General features: G+C 44.6%; 2 protein-coding genes across 5 annotated transcripts in view; both read left to right on the top strand.

Annotated features, from left to right (window-relative positions):
* The window catches only part of GOLGB1 (golgin B1), a 63,467-nt gene extending 61,602 nt beyond the window's left edge, over positions 1–1,865 (top strand). For all 4 annotated transcript variants that reach the window (XM_081301468.1, XM_081301467.1, XM_081301466.1 and 1 more), the window contains 2 exons: positions 1,027–1,132; positions 1,368–1,865. In XM_081301468.1, the coding sequence (XP_081157594.1) occupies positions 1,027–1,132; positions 1,368–1,502 (241 nt within the window). In that variant the 3' untranslated portion in view covers positions 1,503–1,865. The remainder of the gene's footprint in view (positions 1–1,026; positions 1,133–1,367) is intronic.
* A 2,702-nt stretch (positions 1,866–4,567) lies between these two features.
* Positions 4,568–23,078, top strand: HCLS1 (hematopoietic cell-specific Lyn substrate 1). Its single transcript, XM_081301047.1, has 14 exons — positions 4,568–4,698; positions 8,047–8,130; positions 8,676–8,749; positions 14,507–14,636; positions 15,933–16,043; positions 18,302–18,356; positions 18,662–18,772; positions 19,421–19,476; positions 20,097–20,166; positions 20,734–20,945; positions 21,328–21,432; positions 21,870–22,095; positions 22,245–22,316; positions 22,497–23,078. Exons 2-14 carry the CDS (start codon positions 8,047–8,049, stop codon positions 22,631–22,633), a joined length of 1,443 nt encoding a protein of 480 aa, XP_081157173.1. The 5' UTR covers positions 4,568–4,698; the 3' UTR covers positions 22,634–23,078.
* The last annotated feature ends 251 nt before the right edge of the window (positions 23,079–23,329 follow it).

Raw genomic sequence — 23,329 nt, 5'->3', positions numbered from 1 at the left:
CTTGGCCAAGTACTTTAAAGTCTTAGGGACCACACACGTGTACTCTGTAGTGCATGGGGAACTCAGTGGCCTTGCAGTTGAAAAGCAGCCCACACTGTTGGCTCAACAATACCTACGGACATCCCATCCTCCCTCAGCCTAACTGACTTGCCTCCAGAGTAATAGAACATGCAGTTCCGGGTCAAGGCTGCCTCTGAGAAACATACTTCATGGAGGATCAAACATACAGAAGGTGTATTCTGCAGTCATCCTGGGGCTCAAGAGGAAAGCAGGTGGGGGGGGGGCAGGGAGCAAGGCTGCGCATGCTCAGGATCTCTTTCCAAACTCACAGATCAGATTCAGGTATTCCTTCTCTCCTGGAGAAGAATGTGACCTGTTTAGAGAAGCCAGGAGTGTTAGGCTGATAGATATCCCCCAGGAAGAAGAAGCATGAGGAGAGCAGCATTCCCTCCCGCCCACCCAGTTAACAGGCAGATGCTTGATCAGATGTGCTCTCACCACAATTCTCATTTTCCTCAAGAGACCATTGGGTGAGTGATGGCAGCTTCTTCCTTAAATGGAGAAGTTCCAGTATGAAATAAATAAGCAAATCAGCAAAAATAAAGCCGGAAGCAGTAGAGGCTGCCAGTGCAATTTAATTTGAAGAACCTCACAGAAAAATTTAATATGCTTTTGCCTCTTAGCCTTTAATAAGTGAAAAAGAAAATATGATAAGTTTCTCTGAATCAGATGTGTGTAGTGGAAAAAACAAAAACTGGATATTGGATTCTGGTTCCACTGCTTGCTGGTTGTGTTCCCAGGGGCAGGTCACTCCACCAACTCCAAAGCATCTGAGCCATCACTTGGTACATAGTAGACAGTCGACTCCTGGTAGTTAGTATCACCTTTACTGCTCTAGAGCCAGGCACTGCAGAGCAGCCTATGCTGCAGATCCCCTGAGCTACCTCTGGCTGGGTGACCAGGAAGACTTCCCCAACCAGCCTTTCATGCTCTGAACCCATACTGTGCCTCTTTTTCCTTACACAGGCTGGAACACAACGAATGGGATTCTTCCCGGACTCCTATCATTGGCTCATGTGGCACTCAGGAGCAGTCATTCGTACTAGATATCACGAGCAACAGCTGTCGAAGGGTAAGAAGGGACAATGCAGAGAGGGTGTGCTCTCAGGGCTGCCAGTATTGAGGGTCCAGAGTCAAGCAGAGAGTATATAGAAGACTAGCCACTGAGCAGGTGACGTCTCTAAGAGTAGAGGGTGCAGAAGACTTAGAGGACCCTGGTGGAATTTGCCAACTTGCATGATTAAAGGGGAAGGGAAAAACATAGCCCTTTATGATGAAACTCTCTGACTGTCAGGTTTTTCTTTCAGACTCGGAGTGGTGCTGGATGGAAGCGGGTCCTGCGGTCACTCTGTCATTCACGAACCAGAGTGCCACTGTTGGCAGCCATCTACTTTCTGATGATTCATGTTCTACTTGTTCTGTGTTTCACAGGACACCTATAAACTTAGTTGTCACTTTTTGGACCATACCCCTCAGAACTTGGAAGTCTCTCACCTCTATTGCCATAATTATCTATTCCAGTGGAACAGTCTTCCCATTTACAGATCATCTCTCCGCCTCTCCAAGAAAAGTGCCTGCAAAAACGGTGGAATGAGGACAGGTTGGAACTTCGGGGACTGGAGAGTGTGCTTTCTTCTACTGCCCAGGGCCCAAACACTCTGCTTAATCAGAGGCGCCTCACAGTTGGTTGGTTCAGAGTTTTGCAGGTCCTGATGTTCTGTGGTCTTATGAGATACTGAGACATGTCTTTCAACCAAGTCAAGAGAATGGTCCTAATAAACCTAATAATTTGAATTTCAATATTATTTTGATTGATAGCTCTTTTTGTTTCATTGGTCTATATTTTCTCCTGCTTCAGGGGGAAAGTAAACAGTTCTAGAGAATAAACAAATAGCCTCATAGACATGTGATTAGATGTCTTGCTGAATAGGATGGGAGCTGAAGAACTCCTCAGGGACTTATCATGGGGAAGGGGACAGCATCTTTTCCCCTGACTGTTCTTCCACTGGAGGGAAAGTTGTGGTCCTGGACTATAAGGACAGCACCCATTGTCTATGCCCTTGATCACACGTAGACTGACTGGCCTCCATAGTAGTGTATTTCTACAATGTATTAAGTGGCCGATACCTTTCCCTGAAAGGCAAGAAGAACTGGCTGTGGACAACAGTGTTCAGATTCTTATCATTCCAGTTACTCGTATGTGCTTCAGTTATGGACCCTGAGATATGCCCAGGGGCCAGCAGGGGCCAGTGCAGGGTGGGGCATTGACTTCCTGCCCAGGGGTGACTAGCGTGATGCCCACGCTGCACCTCTTGAAGCACTCAGCTCCAGTGCTCTTGGCAACAGTTATTCCAGTTTCCCAGCCCCATACTCACCTACCTCTGTGGACCAGAGGGCTGAGGCAAGAGGAAAGAGAATATAGAGAGACAAAATATTTAAAATCAGACCTAAGAACGACAGCCAGGGGAAATTCCATCTGTGCCTGTTCTCTGCCACCTCTCTCTCCTCACACACCCTTACTAGTTTGTGATTCTCTTATTATATTCAAGATATGTCCCCTGCCTATTCTCCCTACCTATGGAAGAGAGGAGACTGGAGGGATCACTAATCTGTTCACAATCTTTGCTCTGTGGTGATTAAATCTTGGTCACAGCATCCCAGGAACTTTCCTGAATAATTGTAAAATAAAATTATTTTCAGACTGAGTAGTTTTGTGTGTGCATGTGAATGTATGAACATGGTTGTTTACATACCTAGTATTTGTACACTGGGAATGGGGGAAGGAAGAGAGGGGAGGAAGGAATGGGCTGCACAGAAATGGTTACAAGTCTAAAAAGCTCTACATACTCAGGCTTCCTCCTCACTGACCAACATCAGTAATGGCTGCAAGTATCCTTCTAGCCTTAGCTGCTGGACCCCAGTCCTAATACTGAACCAAGAAAGCTAGGTCTTAGGATATTGAATTCATTAGACTGTTCATGTTCTATACTGTCTTAGAAGAACTCTTGAAAACATTAGGCCCCTAGAGATGCCTCTGGGTGGGAGTAGCGGGAGGAGAGTTTAATAGCACAAAGCAGGTCAGGTGGGCATATTATCATGTTTTTTATATAAAGTTGCTACTTGGGAAAAGCTAGACTCCTTTCTAAAGATACATTAGCTAGGTTAATGGAGCGTAGTTTCAAAGCCCATGCTACTTCTGCCTGCTGCATCTCACTACATCATCAAGAATGACCTTGAGACATTTGCAGAGGGGTATGGGTTTTCTTGTGTCATCTGTAAGCTCTGTGGTTTCTTCAGAGAACTGTGTTCCTATATGTTGTGTCAAATATCTGGTCTGTTAGTTCCAATTATGATACTACATTAGGATTCCAAATGAAATGAAAGTTTTTTCCCTTTCTACAAACTTTTCCTTAAAATAGCTTCCATGCCCCCACGATAAATATGAGAGAACAAATGAATAAAACTACCCAGTTTATCTCAGATTTGGAAGTGACTTTAGAAACTTTCTGCCCCTTATTCAGAGATGCCCTTTTCTCTATGGTGGACCAATTCCAGTCCTGCTTGGGCCCCTTGGGGAGTCCGTGACCTGTGAGCAAGTTTAGGAGAGGCTAAATTGGATACAATAATAAACAACCGCCACTTCTCAGTGGTTAAACAACAAAGGATTATTTTTTGAAGACTCCAAGTCCCACAATGATTGGGGCTCTACTCATGTTGTCATTGTCAGCCACCCCCACCCCCACCCCCAGCTGTCCAAGGAGCCTCTCTGGGGAATTATAGATTCCCTTGACAGGCAATGAGAGAAAAAACAGCAAAACTTGCAGTGATCTTGAAGTAGAAAAGGATACACTTCATTAGAACAAATTACCTGAGCAAGTGTGACTTCAAGAGGAAAGGGAAGGACAGCTGATCTGGATGGACAGTCCTACCATCAGATGATACCACCTGGTTCTTTCAGAATTCTCTCTGAAACCAAATCCTCCTGGTGAGCTCCGACTCCACACAGCCCCCCAAACAACCAGGAATCTTTCTCCCTCCATGCTTTGACTTGCCCCTCATTAGTTATTCTCTCCTGTCAATTGATGAATTCTTATTTAGACATGGACTATATGCAGGTCTCATTTTGAAGTGCTGTGGGTAATGCAGAAGTGAATTATTTTTTAAATCTTCAAAATCTACATATAAATCACTTTTCCCTTTAGGGCTTTCTTGGTTACTACAGCCTACATCAAATGCTTTGAATTCTTTTACTACTGCAAATGCAGCTGCCCACCTATGCAGGACAAATGCTGATCTATGACATTCCCTGATGGGTTTTCCAGCTCAATGTCTGTTTCTATGATGAGATTACAAACTTGGAATGAAAACAGCATTTTTTGTGATTGCCTCATGATCCTCAAAACCTTGCAAAAGACTAAAGCATTTAACCCTTTTAATTTAAGTGCCTAAAGCAGAAGGAACTGACTCAAACTTCAGGAAGTAGCTGTGAGGACAGGGTGACAGGAAATGACAGGAAACCTGAATACGGAACTGAAGCAGCCACTCAGTTTCTTACCCTGAAGCTATAGCATTCAGAGAGGGCGCCGGGTGTGGACGTGAGGAGCCCGGAGCTCAGATCAAACGCTTGCGCTGGTGGAGGTGGGTATTCTGAGTGAATGGTGGGAGACTTGGGGAACACAGGGCAAGAATGGAAGATGAATCTACCTGGTGCTCAGTTCTTGTTGAGGGACAAGGTTACTGTTAAACTTTGATGGCCAGAAGGCCTGGGTGCACTGGTGGTGGAGAATGAGCACCTGGGTGTGCAAAGAGAAGGGAAAGGTTTCAGCCCAGGAAGCAGATTTCAGGAGCCAATAAGACCCAGACCCAGCAAAGTGTTTCTGCTGACAATCCACAGCCACCCTAAGGGCTGCAGCTCCTAGAAACTGAGTTGGAAGGGGGAACCACGGGTGATGGAGACAAAGACTGTACTCGAAGAGTCCATGGTTTAGTGGGTAGACGAAACCCACAGAGGAAACGTAACAGATCAGGAAGTAGTCACTAGTGCACACTAGTGCTGAGAACCGAGTGCTGATGGGGCCAAGTGCAGGGTGACTGATCAGCTGGGGCTGGTTTCTATGATTATGATCCCAGAACCCCAGAGTGTCAGAAACAAAGGGGACTTTACAGATTACCTAGGTTAAGCCCTGGGTTTATTTTCCTTTGGAGGAAATCAGAAATAATCCGTTGTTTGCCAGATTATTTAAGATTCTATCTGTGAATTTCCTAGTCCAGCCCCCTGTATGTCCTCTATGGCGATTCCCTGCCATTGTCCGGGTGCTTCACTGATGTTACTGTAAGAGCCTCACGGTGAAGCTTCAACTGTGCCTGGGCTCCATGTCTCACCAGCTCACCCTAGTCTCCCACTTCTATATAGAAACTCTTATCTTTCTGATTTCTGGGCAGTAGGGAAAGGATATTAAGTTGTCTCTGTATCAGAAACTTTATTTCAATGGAGCTGAGGGTGTGGCTCAGTTGTAGAGCACTGGCCTAGCATGAGTGAGGCACTAGGTTCAATCCTCAGTGCCACATAAAAACACATACATACATAAGTAAAGGTTTTGTGTGCATCTACAACCAAAAAGTGAAAAATGAGTGAAGGTGGGAGAGTGATGAGAGTCAGGGCGAGGCCTCAGAGGAACAGCTGGAAAGAGGAGGAGACTATCGGTCCTCACTTCTTCCTTATTACTCATGAATATTTCAGAGACTTCTCCTTTCAGTTTTCTATGTGAGGTCCTTTTGTTGCACAGCAGCCCAGGAACCAGCCATAGGAATTATAAGAATGTAGGATGATGGGTCTTGTTTACCTGTCCCCACCCCTCGTCCACAGTTGTTGCCCCAGCCAGGAAGGCCGAGCTGCTCTTGGTGGTGACATATCCTGCAGCTAGGATAACTCATTCTCACATCTCCAGTCTCCCCTGTGGCAATTATATAGCCACACTATCTGGAATTTCCCCTGAGCAGGTTTTCAAAGAGAAGGATGATGTTTCCAAGTGGACACAGAAGCTGGAGAGTCTGAAGGTAGAGGTGGAGAGACCGGAGAGCTCTAGGAGTGGTCAGTTGTAAAGGGAGACAGTGAAGAGGCGCGGGGGGAGGCCACCAGTGGGAAGAGGTGTCTGAAAAGGGAAGGATGGGCAGGGAAGTTGCCAGCTAACAAGAGGGTCAAGAAACCTCAGTGGCCACCAGAGCAGATGGACGTTGTCTATTATGACCTCTTCACACCGAGATCCAGGAGCCCACAAATGCACAGCAACTCTAGCTCTTCCTCCAGCACAGTTGGCAAGGCTCAAGGGAACACTGGGGCTGCCCCCGCAGAACAACACCTTGGAATCCTTTCAAACTAGTCTTCTCCAGATTATCTCTTTCATGGTTATTTAGCTGATAAAAATCAAATATCTCCTAATGTTTTAAGATAAGGGATTTATTACATGCTAATTTTGAATCCCTTATATTCTTTAGAAATATTATCAAACTTTTTAAAAAACTGAGTAGTAAAGATTTATTCCCAGTAAATAGTGCTTCCCCATGCATTGTTCAATACAGGAATTCCAGCTGCTTGTCCCTTCTGACCACCCACAGCTGTGCAGTGACCAGTCTCAGCACAGCTCTTGCATTGATGGTAGAAAAAAATATTCTCAAAATAATTAATTAATCAGGTTGTAGACAGTAGAAGATTTTCATTTCTCCAGGAGCTGGACTAGTTTATATTTGGGTCGTGTGAAAGGAGTCATGTAGATATCAGAGTGAAATGACAGCATACTTTGATGAATGTCATAGCTTCCCTCACTGATTACCACTCTGTAAGCCACTGCCTGGCTGACCTCTGGACACAAGTAAAGAGTCCAGCTGTTTTTGTACGCAGGACATTTAATGTTACCTACACCCATGAGAATTTCTCTCCAGAGAAGGTGAGCCCAAGCCACATTAGCTTGTCTTAAATAAACCCCATCTCCTCTACCTGCACATAAGTACCTTCCTAAAACTTTCATCTGCTTTGTCTTAGCTCCTATTTTCTTCTAGGAAAAAAATGGCAGGAAACATTGGGATTTAAAAAAAAAATGTTTATTTTTTTAGTTCTAGTTGGACATAATGCCTTTATTTTATTTTTATTTGGTGCTGAGGATTAAACCCAGAGCCTCATATGTGCTAGGCGAGCACTCTACTGCTGAGCCACACAACCCCAGCTCCAACATTGGGCTTTTTAAAACTTTTTAAAATTTTGTTCTTTCTAGATATACATGATAGTAGAGTATTTTTTGATATATTATACATACATACAATAAGTATACCTTGTTCCAACTAGGATCCCATTATTGTGGTTAATATATGATGCTGAGTTACACTGGCCATGTAAGACACAAGCTCCAGCTTAGGTCTGTGTATAAGGACAGGAAAGATATGCCCAATTCATTCTATTGTCTTTCCTATTCCCCTCCCCCTCCCATCCTTTCATTCCCCTTTGTCTAGTCCAATGAACTTCTAGTCTTCCCCTCCCTTGTTGTAAGTTAGCATCCACATATTAGAGAGAACACTCTGCCTTTGATTTTTTAAATTTTTTAAAAAATATTTATTTTTTTAGGTATAGATGGACACAATACAATGCCTTTATTTTTTATGTGGTACTGTGGATCAAACCCGGGTCCCACCTGTGCTAGGTGAGCACTCTAAGGCTGAGCCACAATCCCAGCCCCTCTGCCTTTGATTTTTGGGGGACTGGCTTATTTCACTTAGCATGATAGTCTCCAGTTTCATCCACTTACTGGCAAATGCCATAATTTCATTCTTCTTTATGGCTGAGTGATATTTCATTGTGTATATACACCACATTTTCTTTATCCATTCATCTGTTTAGGGCACCTAGGTTGGTGGGCTGTTTAATATCGGCTTTTTGTTTTTCCTTCTCCTGATTCTTTTTTGTCCTCAATTATTCCCATCTTCTGTCACCTTCAGATGTGGAAGTCTGTAGTGGGTCATGATGTATCTGTTTCCGTGGAGACCCAGGGTGATGACTGGGACACAGACCCTGACTTTGTGGTGAGTTTGAAAGTAGTTTTTCCTGAACGATGAGGAGCGTGAGGGATGAGCATGCATGTGAGCCACTCGCTGACCTTTGAGGAGACTTAGAAAAGGACGATGTGGGACTGAGTCCTCACAGTGGGAAGGATCAGTAGGACAGTGGGTGGATGAGTAGGGCATGTCTGATAGCTGGTGTGAAGGGTGGAAGGAGACGGGTGTGAATGGGTTTCGCAGTGTGGTTGATGGGCCAAGCTAAAGTTGAGGAGCAGGTAGATCTAGTCTCCTTTGGCCTAGGATCCAGGATTTGGGGTAGAACCGTGTGATACAGGTGGGTTGAGATGTTGTAGGAGACTTAAGAAGAACAGGCAAAGGAGGCAGAGTAGGAATAAAGGTTTCGGAGCTCAACAGTTTAAATTTTACATGGGGCCAGACATAGTAGGGATACCCTGACTGAAGAAGGCAGCGGATACAGGGAACTGGGAGGTCTGTGTAGCAGTGTGTGTGGGTCCCCTCTTGGCACGGCACATTTCCCACCAACACTTCTGTTGAATGCTCTTTTGTAGAATGACATCTCTGAGAAAGATCAACGATGGGGAGCCAAGACCATCGAGGGCTCTGGACGCAAAGAGCACATCAAGTAGGTGCCACAAGGACTGGGAGAGGGAAGGGGATTTTGTGAAGAGCTCAAAGCAATCTCAGTAACTCCGGGGAATATGTGGGAGGGAAAAAAATAGTTCATGTGTGTTTTGTTGTTGTTGTTGTTAATTTTGTTTATTTGTTTTTTGTAGTAGTGGGGATTAGAACCCAGGGCTTTGCATATTTTAGGCAAGAGCTCTGCCACTGACCTACATTCCAGCCCTTTTTTAAAACTTTAATTTTGAAACAGGTTCTTGCTAAGTGTCCAAGGCTGGTCTTGAACTTGTGATCCTCCTCCATCAGCCTCCCAATAGCTAGGATTACAGTCATGCACTACTGCTCCAGCTTATGTCTGTTTATATTTGGTTTTTTTTGATTTTGGGTTTTTTTTTTGTTGTTTGTTTTTTGGTTTTTTGTAGATTCTTTGTGTGTCTCTATATGTGTCACTGTGTATTTCATTTCTTTCCTCTTGTCCCCCGAGCTTATAATTAGTCTTTTATACCTAAGACCCTGCTACTTCCTCCAGGGGAGTCTGTTGTAGTAACGGCCTTCCTTCAGTCAGGCATCAGGGATTCAGAGAAGAAGTGTCTGTCTACCTACCTACTACCCATTAGGTATCTAGTTATCACCCATCTGTCTCTTCACATAAATATAAATGTGTACTTAGAATATAGGGTGAATTCAGATGGACTAAGAAGGAGTCTGTAAAAATGTCAAGGTGAAGAATTCAGAATAAATTTAAAAAGACAAGATGAGCTTCCATCGTTGGCCCAAATGACTTAAAGTACACATTTGTACTTGTGAGAAGCCTCGTGTTTAGTAACACAAGGAAGTGTGATACTATTTTAGCAATGACCTTTTACGGATTGTGATAGCCTAATATTCACTTTTACTAGCAAGATACCAGAAGAGAGAAGGAACGTGGGGACATATCCAGAGGCTCCTGTGGGATGTATTGTGTATTAGGATTGAGAGAGCCCCTCTCTTCATGGATTATTCAGATCCATCTAACCAGGACTGTTGGCTTTGGGTAGGAATAGAGTGTCCAAGGCCAGTGGCAAAGTAAACACAACAAAGAGCATAACAAGAGCAACAATAGAAAGAACCAATAACTACATACAAAATGGAAAAATTAATTTTGTCAGCTCCATTTTAATTCCCCCCAATCTAGTAGCAATGTTTTAACCTCGTTTCCCCTAGATTTAGAAAAGTGTGAGTGGGTAGAACATTTGTCTAGCATGCACAAGGCCCAGGGTTCAATTCCCAGCACTGAAAAACAAAAAATGTCAGTGGATGACTTTGTTACTCAAGCAATACACTAAGAAAACTTGGCACTTGTTTATGTGGTTTGAGAATATTCAGTACTGTACATGGTTGTTCAATCAGACATAAATGGTTTGAATTACAAAGCTATAATGAATGTCATTCTTAAACAAACCAGGCAATTTTGGAAGCAGGTGGAGCTTAATTGAATACATCACTTTGTCTGACGTCCACTGAAGTCATACAATGTGGTAACCATGCATATGTCTTGTTAACCTAGCTGGATCTATACCTAATGCAATAAATGTTAGATATATTTCCACAAAAGCTGACTCACCTCCCATTTATCCAGGCTACCAAGTTACAAAAGCCTGATCTTTGTTGGTAACAGGCCTGGTGACTCTCTCTTATCCTCTCTGATAGTCAGAGACCTCATTTGGACCAAAAAAAGACTTCTAGAGGACATTCCAGTATTCAGTGCCTAACCCTCTGGTTCTCTGTGGCTGATGTGCTCTACGCCAACCTTCACTGTCTGATGGGAATCACTGAGGCCTTTGGAGCTGGGGGATTGCGGGGTTCAGTCCAAGAGTAACTGTGCGCTTACATGACTCAAAGCAGGAAGAGGAAGTGGCTGGTTCTCACCATCTCACCACCATCTCCCACGCCACGGTGTTTCTATTTAGGTCTGTCTTCAATAACTTTAGTTTGAGAAGTGGTTTGGTAATTCAGAAAATAGCTCAAATGCTCCTCTCTGTCCCCCAACTTTTGCATAAAGAAACTGCCTAGTTTCCAAAGTCTGTGGCCCTTTCCACCTTCCTCTCCACCCTTGCCCACTAATCTATTTTGGTGTCTCTTCTCTTGACCACTAAGGATTCTCACTACTCCCAGACAAGAGTTTCTTAGACTATCTTTGGGAAAGAACCAGGTTTTTAGTCTGCTCTTGTTTTCAAATTTGTCACAGACTGATATTTTTGTAAAATAAAAAAAATGACATGAAGAAAAAAAGTACGATTTTTTAAATATTTATTTTTTTAGCTGTAGTTGGATAGAATACCTTTATTCCATTCATTTATTTTTATGTGGTGCTGAGGATCGAACACAGGGCCCCAGGCCTACTAGGCGAGCGCTCTACCACTGAGCCACAATCCCAGCCTCAAAAAAAAGCACAATTTTAATTTTTAGATTTGATAAATCGAATTGCTATGCTAAATTGCTATGGAAGTTTCTAAATACATACTCCCAATTTTTATTCTTATTTCATTGTGGAAGAGAAGTGGTTGGGCTTGTGCACTCCCCCCTGAGCAGCCCGACATCAGACGCGGCTCCCGGTGCTTCCTGAGACCTGTCTGGCTGTCAGGTCACATCCTCACTGCCTCGGGAGCACTGTCCACTTTGTCACGCCCTGACATTTTATTCCAAGTGGCAACGTAGAATGATGCGGTACCAAGAGTACTAAACAAGCAGCCTGAAGATCTAGGGACTGTTCCCTGCTCTGCTACCAAGGGACTCAGGGCATTGAAGAGAATTATGTCACCACTCTGTCTCTATTCCCCCTTGTGACTGGGAATAATAGACCATCCCTGTTTACCTCACAGGAGTGCTATGAAGAGCCACAGCTATGGCCTAAGAATCATGGCAACACTTATTAACTGTTACGTGTCATGCAAAATGCGTTTCCCAAACAGCACTATATCATAGATCATGCTGTTATCCTGATTTCACAGAAAAGTAAATAGAGAGGTTTAGATGTTTAGTAATTTGTCCAAGGATGTACAAATAATAATTTGAATTCGGCTCAGTCTGACTCTGTGGGTTGAGTTTTGTTGTTGTTGTTGTTCTAGGGATTGAACCAGAGGCACTTTATCACTGAAATACATCTCAGGCCTTATTTATTTATTTATTTATTGTGGAGACAGTGTCTTGCTAGGTTGCTTAGGGCCTCACTAAATTGCTGAGGTTGGCCTTGAACTTGTAATCCTCCTGTGTCAGCCTCCTGAGTCTCTGGGATTACTGGTGTGTGCCACTGTGCCCCACTTTCTTCTTAAATTTATCCTAAAATATTTCATATTATTTCATGTGACTATAATTATATTTATTTTTAGCTTTGAATTTCCAAGTGTCCATGGCTAGTATATAGAAATAACTTGATTTTTTTAAGAGAGAATTTTAATATTTATTTTTTTTTTTTAGTTTTTGGCAGACACAACATCTTTGTTTGTATGTGGTGCTGAGGATCGAACCCGGGCCGCACGCATGCCAGGCGAGCGCGCTACCACTTGAGCCACATCCCCAGCCCAAGAAATAACTTGATTTTGACATAGTTACCTTGTATCCTGTGATCTGGCCAAAGTCATTTAATAGTTCTAGTTGATTTTTGTTTATAGCTATTCCTACATACATGATCACAGAATATATAGTACACATAGTATACATACAGAACCACTCACTTTTGTGCTTTTAATTTTGTTAAAAAAAAAAAAGCTCTGTCCTTTCTCTTAGTTCATCTTTGAAGTCCAGGATTTTGCTTGGTTCTCATGATCTTCATTGCTTTATTAATGTAACATAGTTGAAATTTTTAAATAGATATCTGAGAGTGTGTCAAAAGTTTCTTAGGTGTACTTGGCATATTGAGTTAGTGAATTATAATTTTTCCTCTCTACTCTTGCACCTGACCCAGGTATTACTTCCATACATTAATCATCTTTGTGTCCTCAGAACCTAACAGCACCTCACACTCAAAAATTGTTTCATTAATAATCATTGAATAAAGGAATGTTATATCAAGACCTATTCAGAATGGATTCAGCTATATCCTAAATAGGTTAATAAAAAGTTGTTATTTTCCTCTGGTCACATTCTCATTCAAATGATATGATCTATTGATTGGCATAATCTCCTGGCTAGCCTCTGTCATCTATTAAGTGGGTGTTTCTGAATATCATTTTTCTAATCCCTTTTTCAAAACTTGTTTCAATGTAATGTAGTTATGATCTGATTTAATAATCACTAAGCTCATTAAAACTTAGTGGATATTTCTTAATAGAAAGCAATGTTTGGCCCCATTTTCTTCATTCTTCCTCTGAGTCTTTCAGTTGGGAAGCACAGGAGGGTGATTTACTTGTTCTTGGATCCCACAGCCTTTCTGACACAGTAGGTTCTAAAGCATTGGTGTTGTTGAACTAGTAACATGGGACCTCTGCCGTCACCGCTGCCAGAGGGTTTAAAGGAGGCATGGGAACAGAGGGTTCTTCCAGCACTTAGATTAATTTCATCTGGTTTATAGCCAGCTTTCTAAAATTAACTGTGGCTAAAGCTGAAAAGGCTTTTTAAAAAGACCTTCACTGGATTATCCCACAAGGCCACCAGATGGATCTATTCTTCCATGAAAGAAGAGCATTTCCACGGTGAGATGGCCATTCTGCCTATGACCAATGTGTCTACTGGTCCTGAGCTTGTGAAGGACCAGGGACATCACTCTCAATACCTCAAATCTTCATTGCTTGCCGCAAGAGGTCAAATTTCTTACCTAGAGTTCTCTTGCCCAAATGTTTCTAAAAATCCCCAGGGGTTCCTGTATGTGCCCCAAGTATATATCAGTCCTTGTTGTCACTGAAGAGTGCTGGTGCTGATCTATGGCTTCATATGCTCAGGCCAAACCCATTGGCCAAGGTGACTGTCCACCCTCTGAAGTGTTGCAGCCACCTTCATGATAAAGATGGAAGTGAGTGTTCAGTGAGAGAGAGGATGGCTCCCTGGGTGACACTTGCTCTTGGGGAAGGGGCAAATCCCTGGGTGTCCCAAATCTATCATTTGAACCCTAAACTATTACAACAGCTAAGGATAAGTGGATATTATTATTTTTTTGTTTAGTATTAGTTCTCTCAGGAATTATCTGGCGTGGGGAGAAGAGGGTCAGAAGATGTTGATTCTTGACAAAAACATTCACACAATACTAATGTATAAATAAATTTCCCCAATGCTGCACTTTTATATTTTTAATGATTTCCAGTATGCTATTGAAGCTTAACGTTTCAATTTTCTAAACTATTTTTTAGTTATTGGCCATGTAGTTTCTTGCTGTTTTGCTGTTGTGCACAATGTTTCAATGAATATTTTTATGCTTCTTGAGATGGATCACTTAATTGATAGAAAGCAGGTCCATTCAGAGAGGAAGATGACATCTCAGTTATTACAATATAGGTATCATCATCCTCTAAGGCTCAAGAACATGAAAAAAATGGTAGTAAAGATCAGAAGCTTATTTTAATAAGCAAAATAACAGACTATAGGAAATACTATTAGCTTCTGAGAGTTTAGATCAGGGTATTGTGCACAGGTCAGACTGATCTCTTACTGCCAGACCCATCACTAGCATATTTTGAGGACTCGGGTCATTGCTACAAATAAACAGACCTCAGGATTTCCACTTTTCTGGGAGGATGGGTTCACTGACCTCCCTATGCTGGGTGAATCTCGATCATGTGGTTACTTCCAGCATTCACCAGCTGAGGAGCAAAGTGTCAGAGGAGCATGATGTTCTCAAGAAGAAAGAGATGGAATCAGGGCCCAAAGCGTCCCATGGCTATGGAGGTCGGTTTGGAGTGGAAAGAGACCGAATGGACAAGGTGAGTTGCAAGAGAGAGATTTGTTTTTTTTTAAAAAAATAGACTAATTTGTTGGTTTCATGGTTTAAAATGTGTTCAAAAGTACAGTACCCACTTAGGCTTTAAAAAATAGAATGTCTGCATGTAATTTTTATCTTTTTTTTCCCCTGATCTTAACACCTAAGATATAGATGGTAGAAAATAGAGGCTAAATATTAGAATGGCAGCTAGAGGCACAATGTTACTCCTGCACCAACAAGAGAGGGTGTGCCAGGTTTCTGTTCACGACTAAAACACACAAGGTTCACTCCAGTTAAACTGGGCTAACTGGGCTGCACAAAATAACCACACAAGAGACACAAATACCTTTTTCTTTGGGGTCGCTGTGATGGCTCCTCTGACCTTAAGGGTCCGCAGGGAAAGAGAGAGAGCATGTGCTGACCCCTTTTATTGAGGAGAAGCTATTCAAATGAGGCAAGGGATCAGATTTCAGGGGGGCTGAGTCTATCTTCATGATGTCCACTGTCAGCAGGTTAACTGACATCTGGGTAGGCCACACCCAAGGACACAATAAGAGAAGGGGACTTCCATGGAAGATTCCATCCTAAACAGGGCCAGGGGTTATATTACAAAGGAACAAGTGAGCATAGCTCCACCCATGGGGCTGTAGGAAGACACAGCCTGGGCACGAAGACAGTCACTCGAACCCTAGAAGAGTGGGACAGTCTAGCAGCATGGGTGTCTGACGCCACATCACCCAGTAGGGGAGTTAACTCAATCACGTGGGAGGTTGGTCTCCCACAAGGGTGCACAAGAGGAGAAGGAAAAAATAGGTTTTAGAATCATTTATTTATTTTAAATGTCTATATATTATGTCTTTGTTCAACTTCTTTTATTATTTCTTTACTGTGTATTTAGTGATCTTTTTGTACATATATTACACATTAAGTGTTGGAGAAAAGTTAAGAATTTACTTCATTATTGTTTTGATATACAAGGCCCTTGTTTTAGCTCTTTTTGTTTCTGGTTTGAACACTGCTCCTCCTACCCAGCTCCGTCCTCTGGCTCCCTGCCCAGCCTCCGGGAGTCTTCTAGGTGATGGCTCCCTGGTGGTACAGGGAAGAATCAGGGATGTGCAAGGACAGGAAAGGCCCCCTGCCCTCATCCCGTACTCCTCAGCACCACTCTCAGAGGCTGCAGGACTGATCCAGCGGTGGACTTTCTGGTGTTCTGACATGCAATGGATATTGCATCCCTGTATCTATGGTTTCAAGGTCATTTTGACCATTTCATCCTTCCATTCTTGATTGTTCTCAGAGTGCTGTGGGCCATGAGTATGTTGCTGAGGTGGAGAAACACTCTTCGCAGACTGATGCTGCCAAAGGCTTTGGGGGCAAATTCGGAGTTGAGAGGGACAGGGCAGACAAGGTAAGCAGTGTCTTGCTCCCTGCACTGTCCTCCTTAAACTATGGGGGACCTGCTGATACTTGCCCATAAATGTAGGCCACACTATTGGAGGCAGTAGATACTATTTGGGTGTGGTGCCATCACAGGCCTAGTTCCCATGAACTCCCTCAGCAAGTTCCTTGGTGCCACTGTTGGAGGTCACATGCTGAGCCCCAAGATATCCATTTACATGCAGCAGGGGCAGGGTATAGCTCAGTGGTACAGCACTTGCCCAGCCTTTGTGAAGCCTGGTTTTTCATTCCTTTCACTGCAAAAAATAAATAAATGAGGCAAAGACTCCAGCTCTCTGAATAAGAATTCCTTAAGCCATTGGTTTTGTTTTTGTTTCTTTATTTTATGTTTAATTTGTTTGATTGGTTTTTTGTCCTGGGGATTAAACCCAGGGGCACTTTACCACTGAGCCACATCCTCAGTCCTTTTAATTTTTTTATTTACTGGTACCAGGGATTGAACTCAGGGGCATTCAACCACTGAGCCCCATCCCCGGTCCTATTTTTCTATTTTATTTAGAGACATGGTCTCACTGAGTTGTTCAGCGCCTAGCCATTGCTGAGGCTGGCTTTGAACTTGTGATTCTCTTGTCTCAGCCTCCTGAGCTGCTGAGATTACAGGCATGCCCCACTGTGCCCAGCAAATCATTGGTTTTTATTATACCTGTACACATGAAGAGAAATTTTCCCAAGCTCTTCTTTTGGCCTAACATCAAAACCTAAAATGCATGCCTTTCAGGTAAACAGAGATGTCAACTTAAATATTATTACCATAACAACAAATAATCTAGAAAAACAATGATTTAGGATCGAAATGATTTTCAGAGGTGAAGGGTAATTTTCACAGGATTTAGCTTCAATCTCTGAAGTCTGAGTATTTACAGAGACTCCTTTGTACCAAACAGTAGTTTAAAAGAAAAAATATATATATATATATATATATATATATATATATATATATATATATATATATATATATATCAGTATAATACAATTACAGGAGAGGAAATTTGCTAATTCATTGAAGCTCTCTGTTCCATGCCTTATTAAATGAGATTCTTTGAACTTATATTTCATGGTGCAGGCTGGTGTCTCTTCCCTACAGCTGCACAGAGAGAGGACATCTTCAAGCTAACTCAGTTGTGTTGTCTAATTTCCAGCATCTGTTAATTATGTGAGACTGAATCCATAAAACTAGAATATTGACTGTCTACATGGTGGAGAGAGGCAGGGGAAAGCCAAAACACATCTTGGAAAGTTCAAAACCTGCTCTAAAGAAAAGGGAAATGCAGAAGGTGATTTTTGAAGGCATAAATGGCATAGCTTGTAATGTTCTACAAACAGGATGGAATTTCTTGTTCCATTTGGCTCCCCTCCTGTGTGTCTTTGCCTAATCTCTTATTGTTACGTCTGCTTTACAAGCCACAAGGGAAATCACCTGAACAATGTGTGTGTCATGTAAATAAAGAAAGGACACTTTACTAATTAGTTCGTGAGATGCAAAACCTAGACTTGCTTACAGACTCCCAGTTACTGTGCCAATGGGGAAGCAGCCCCCAGGTGATGTTAGGTCCCCTGGCCAGTTCATCCAGCTCTGGGGTCAGCTAAGATCCAGAATCTCCCAGGTTTCTCCCACCCCATCAAAATCTGCTGTGTTTCACTGCTGAGTTATGAAAGAAGGTATAACCAACCAAGAATAGGATAAATATCTCTTTCATGTGCATACTGGTTTACAAGGTACTTTTATACGTATTATCTGATTTTAGTTTTGTGAGGATTTCTCAGGAAGAAATACACTAATTTAGAGAGTGACTCAATGCAGACTCATGTATATACCTTGTTCCATTTTTTTGTCATATTATTCTAAATGAAGAGGGAGCCTTTCTTGCATTTTATAGTGGAGATGGGTAAAGCAGGTGTTCCACTTTTCATGTTATATTAGAGACCAGTGCTCAGTCCTATTAAGGAGCATGTCTAAAGCTAACCAACTATGAATAGGGGAAGCGGGGTTGAAACTAGAGCTGTCTGTGTGCAGAGCCCGTGCTCACTGCTCGGTAGCACACTGCCAGGCACCACCAGCCAGTCGGGATTCTGTTTCTAGGTTAAAGCCCCATCACAGCCCTGAGTCCCCATAATCTACCTTTGGGGCTGAACCTAGAGTAAGGGAAAGCCAGGGAGAGGAAAACTGACAGTTCGGACTCTAACAGTTCTCTGTCCATTTCTCTGCAGTCAGCAGTGGGCTTCGATTACAAAGGAGAAGTGGAGAAACACACATCTCAGAAAGGTGAGGACCTGTACTCCCGCCTTGCCTACCTGCCCTGCTGGCTCCTCCACGGACTTCACCTCCCAACAGCTGCTGCCAGTGTTCCCGCTCCAGGACTCCCCAGCCCACTACCTTATCCACTCTTTAATTCTACTGTGTGCTTGTTCTCTCTGTCCCCTTCACTGCTTTCTATGAGACTGATGAAGTTTTCTTTCATTCTTTTTTTCTTGGAATAGTCTGAAAGTAAACTATTTGATTCCTTTATTCTAGAGTTATCCTTGAATTTTAAGTCTCTAAGATTTAACAGACTGCCCTTTCAACCCTAGACTACTCTCGAGGCTTTGGTGGCCGTTATGGGGTGGAGACAGATAAACGGGACAAAGCAGCTCTGGGATATGACTACAAGGGAGAGACGGAGAAACACGAGTCCCAGAGAGGTGAGTTGGTGCTGAGAAGAGAGAGGTCACAGAGAAGGACAGAGATCTCCTTCCATTCTGTCTGGAAGTGGCTCCAGGGGCCCCGGATGTGGAGGGGCTGATGTGCAGAGAAGGCAGATGGGGTGGGGTGGAGAGTAAGTGGGTGGAGGAGGGGAGACATGGTGGAGAAGACAACAGCAGGATTAGGAGCAGAGCTGAGGAGGGAGGCCAAAGAGAAGGGGTCACTGGGAAAGGGATGGAGACAGGCTGGGCGATGGCCACACAGTGGCTTGGCTATGTGTCTCACATCCCCTTCAGCCTCACAGTCTACCTCTTCCCTGGATCCGTGCAGGGGTAGCTGGAGAGCTCTCCTTGTTTTTTCCTTTTTTGTTTGTTTTGTTTCCCATTATTTTGAAACTTCTGTAATTTTTTTGTTTCCCTGTTTCCATTTCTCTCTTCTCCATTCTCTCTGAACTCCCCCACCCCCGCCCATTCTTTCCCCTCTTTTCCCACCCATGCCTCTCTCTATCCTCCGAGTCTCACATTTCCTCTTGTGTCTCTGTGTCCCACATTCCTGTCTTCTGGTCCTTCTTCCCACTGCTCCATTTCCCCACCTATCTCCAGCATTTTAATCTCCTATTGTGACTCTCAGAACTTCCTGTCCCACAGATTACGCCAAGGGCTTTGGTGGTCAGTATGGAATCCAGAAGGACCGAGTGGATAAGGTAATGCGCCAGAACACCAGTGTCCTGAGAAGGGTTCCCTACGTGTAGGGAAGTAGAGAGAAGAGTGCGAAGCAAAGTGGGGAGAAGGATGGGACAGTGATGCTGGTGCTCTGAGCCTGTCCTGCTGGGATCCTGCCCTCCCCATTGACTGCCTTCAGCATCTGATGGACATGAGGTCACAACCTGATGAGCTTTAAGTGAGGACAGTGGAATGCAGCAAGGAGAGAGAGAGAGAGAAGAAATGAACCTCAGGGAAAAGTGGTGTTAGTTGTGCAGTTTCATGGATTGCTTGGCATTGCTTAACCCACTCCTTTTTGTCTCTGCCTAGTCCACGTCACTGTTGATCCATACACTAGCTCCTTCTGCATTGGCCAGGGACCCTGCTGCACTCTAGGCTCAAGACATGTGATCCAAAGTACACTAAGCTTTCAAAGGGAGCCACCAAAACTACCTGTTTAGAACTCTCTCTGCCACAAAATAATAATAGGACCTTGTACTAGTGTTAAGACCCACATGGTTAAGGGCTACTTCCTACAGTGGGCCCAATCCCCAGTACTGCCTTCTGAGGCACTGCCATCCTGTCCCTCCCCACGTGCACACACTGTTCTCCCAATTTGCAGAGTGCTGTTGGCTTCAATGAGATGGAGGCCCCAACCACAGCTTATAAGAAGACGACACCCATAGAAGCCGGTGAGTCTCAGTTTCCTCTATGATCTTCAACTTCCTCTTTCTCCTCCGCAGTCTGTCTCCTGCATTCCTTTAACTGCAGAGGTTATCTGAGGGAGGCTTGATCCCTAGCCTCATATTCCCAGATCTGTCTCCTAGAAAAACCAGGTCAAGTGATAGAGTGGCATTCGGGAGGGAACTGGGGGCAGAGAACACAGGGGGGAGGGAGGGAGAAGAACTTGGGAAGGGTATGCAGGGGTAAGAGCTTGGGATGGGCAGAAGATGGTGGTGGCTAGAGGGCGTACATGTTTGAGGAGAGTGGGCTACTGAGGGAACCAAGGCTTATGATTTAGAAAGGACAAGAGTCTGAGGTCACACCGAATGGCTAGATGGAAATCTGGGCTTTGAGTCCAAACCATCCCCCTGTACCCCTCTGTTCCTCCATCACTGCCTCTTTCTCTGTCCCTCCATGAGTCTCCTCTCCATCTTCTCTTCTGGATATCTAAAACTGATTCCTCTTCTTCCTTCAAACGCTACCCTTTCCTCCACTCCCCGTCCATGTCAACCCTAATTCTTCTTGCCTGTGTACAGCTTCCAGTGGTGCCCGTGGGCTGAAGGCAAAATTTGAGTCCATGGCTGAGGAGAAGAGGAAGCAGGAGGAAGAGGAGAAGGCACAGCAGGTGGCCAGGCAGCAACAGGAGCGCAAGGCTGTGGTGAAGATGAGACAAGAGGTTCAGCAGCCAGTGGTTCCCGCAGAAGAGCCAGCAGCGCCAGCCCCATTGCCCAAGAAAATCTCCTCAGAGGTGAGCCTGGCCTCCAGGATCCTCGTCTGGAATCTCTTTCCCAGGCAGAACCTGAGGGGTCCAAATGATGGCAAGAAAATAAAAAGGCCTGGGTCTTCCCTGTGTAGGCAGAGTCAGCTGTTCCTGTCCTCAGGAAGATTCAGTCATCTGTGTAGTTGATACTCGTATGTCAGAAACATCAGAAAACAAACAAGCAAACACTAAGATATATGTAGTACAATGAAGGGCAGGCCACCAGCCACTGCGGCCAGTCATCCAAGAGGAAGGAGCCAGTTCAGGCTGGGGCCCATCTTGAGCGATGAGTTCTAGTTGGATTGGCAGAGAGCAGGAGGGGTGTGCCTGGGGACTGTGAACGAAGGTGGTGGGTGCTTGTTCTCCGTAGGCCTGGCCTCCAGCACAGAGTCACCCAGCACCAGAGCCCGAGCCTGTGAGAACAAACAGAGAACACCCAGTGCCTTCCCTGCCCATAAGGCAGAGTCCCCCGGAGGTAAGCAGGGCCCCGAGGACTCTCTGCCCCAGGGAGGTGGGTTGCATAGGGTGGCCAAACACCCTGCTTCACCTGGGACTGTTCTGGTTTGAGCGGTGAAAAGTCCTGCATTCTGGAAAATTCCCAATCCTGGACAAACTAGGACAGCTGCTTATCTTAGCTGTGCTATCCCAACCATGTGCTTTTGCTTCAGAGTTTCCCTGGGCTTCCAAAGGCTCTGACTTGCCTTCCACTTTCCTGCCTTTATTCCTTTTACATTCCCCTCCTGTCGTTTCTTGGTAGGTGTTCTGAGTGAGTGGGTATGGAAGGAGGTTGCAGGATGAAGATGGATGACAGACTGTGGTGGTGCAGGTGGGGTCTTAGTAGTCTTCCACCGAGTCTCCACTGACTCCTCCTGGTGAGTGCAAGTCACCCTGCTCCACACTGTCTTTTCTCAGGACTATGAGGAGCCCCCAGCTCTGCCTCCTAGAACTCCAGAAGGCTTCCAGGTGGTGGAAGAGCCAATATATGAAGCAGAGCCTGAGCCTAAGCCTGAGCCTGAGCCTGAGAATGACTATGAGGATGTTGGGGAGATGGACAAGCAGGAGCAGGATAATGATCCAGAGGGGGACTATGAGGATGTGCTGGAGCCTGAGGATCCCTGTGTTCCCTCCACCCTGGCTGGTGAGTGGAGTATGGTTAGGGGGAGAAGCAACTCCTCAGTTTTTGTCAGGTGTGGGAGAAGAGGAGGATGCGTTTCCCCACTGCCCAGGAGGATCTGTCTCTGCCTTCTCCTTGTTGGTGAGACCATGTGTATATTTCTCATCATGCAGGACCATCAGGCAGCCCAGCTGGGGCTGGGGCTATGGGGATCTCAGCTGTTGCCCTGTATGACTACCAAGGAGGTAGGTTGGGAGTGGCCTGAGACCTCTGATACACAGGAAGGGGATGGATTCTGGGGGTCAGGGAAAGGCCCAGTCTTGCCACCAAGACAAAGGCCAGGCCTCTTTCCTGGGAGTAAGTTCAGGGAGAGATGGCAGGATTCCTGTTTCATCATCCTAATATCCCCTCCATTTCCTCCCCAGAGGGAAGTGATGAGCTTTCCTTTGATCCGGATGACATCATTACTGACATTGAGATGGTGGACGAGGGCTGGTGGCGGGGACGTTGCCACGGCAACTTTGGACTCTTCCCTGCAAATTATGTCAAGCTCCTCCAGTGACTGACCCTCACTATCTACTACAGTTGTGACTCCCCATGTCCAAAGTGGCTCTGCCTCCATCCCATCCCCATTCCTGCTGCAAGTGCCTAACAGGAAGTCTTGGGTTACCTGAGGTTCTGGACAGACTTCCCTCTCCCGTTTCATTAGGGCTTCAGGCCGAAACAGCATGAGGAAGGAGGTCTCCTTCCCGTTGGTGTCCTCTATGTCCTGGAATAGCTCATGGATGTTTACATTGTGGTCCTGCCTTCTTCCCCAGTAATGCCCCCTATAATGACACCCCCAACTCTGCTCTATTCCCTTGTAAGCACTGGGCTTCCTGGTTTGCTTACCTGAGAAGGTGGGTCTATTCTACCTGGTTGTGTTTTTTGCTCACTTTTCTTTCCTTCGGATATTTTTTTTTTCCTGTTCAGTCCTAAAGTTGGAAATAAAGTGGGACTACTGTGCACCTCTGTGCTGAGGAAAATAGAACTTCTTGTGCAGTCCTGGCTCTCATGGCTCTAAATTTCCCACCCCCTTCCAGGCACATCCAGAAGACCCACTCTTAACACTGCCTGTTCCTAGCACCCTAGATTCAAGGGTGAGGCATTTTCCTATTCCCTTACACCCGGTCCAAAACAGGTGATCTTGAGCATGGTGGTAAGGTGGGATGACAGGGGCCAGGTGGTATCCATGTTAAAGTGGTATCAACTTCTACCA

The sequence above is a fragment of the Spermophilus citellus genome (genome assembly GCF_964194105.1).
Source record: "Spermophilus citellus genome assembly, chromosome: 7".
NCBI classification, from domain to species: Eukaryota; Metazoa; Chordata; class Mammalia; order Rodentia; family Sciuridae; genus Spermophilus; species Spermophilus citellus.
This window is presented reverse-complemented; position numbering and strand designations above follow the sequence as displayed.

Bases quoted from the DNA above. Each gene is read 5' to 3' on its own strand.
- HCLS1 (XM_081301047.1), top strand. From the start codon at position 8,047: ATGTGGAAGTCTGTAGTGGGTCATGATGTATCTGTTTCCGTGGAGACC. The intron at 14,637-15,932 runs GTGAGTTGCAAG...GATTGTTCTCAG, and splicing joins AAAGAGACCGAATGGACAAG to AGTGCTGTGGGCCATGAGTA. The intron at 22,317-22,496 runs GTAGGTTGGGAG...TTTCCTCCCCAG, and splicing joins CCTGTATGACTACCAAGGAG to AGGGAAGTGATGAGCTTTCC.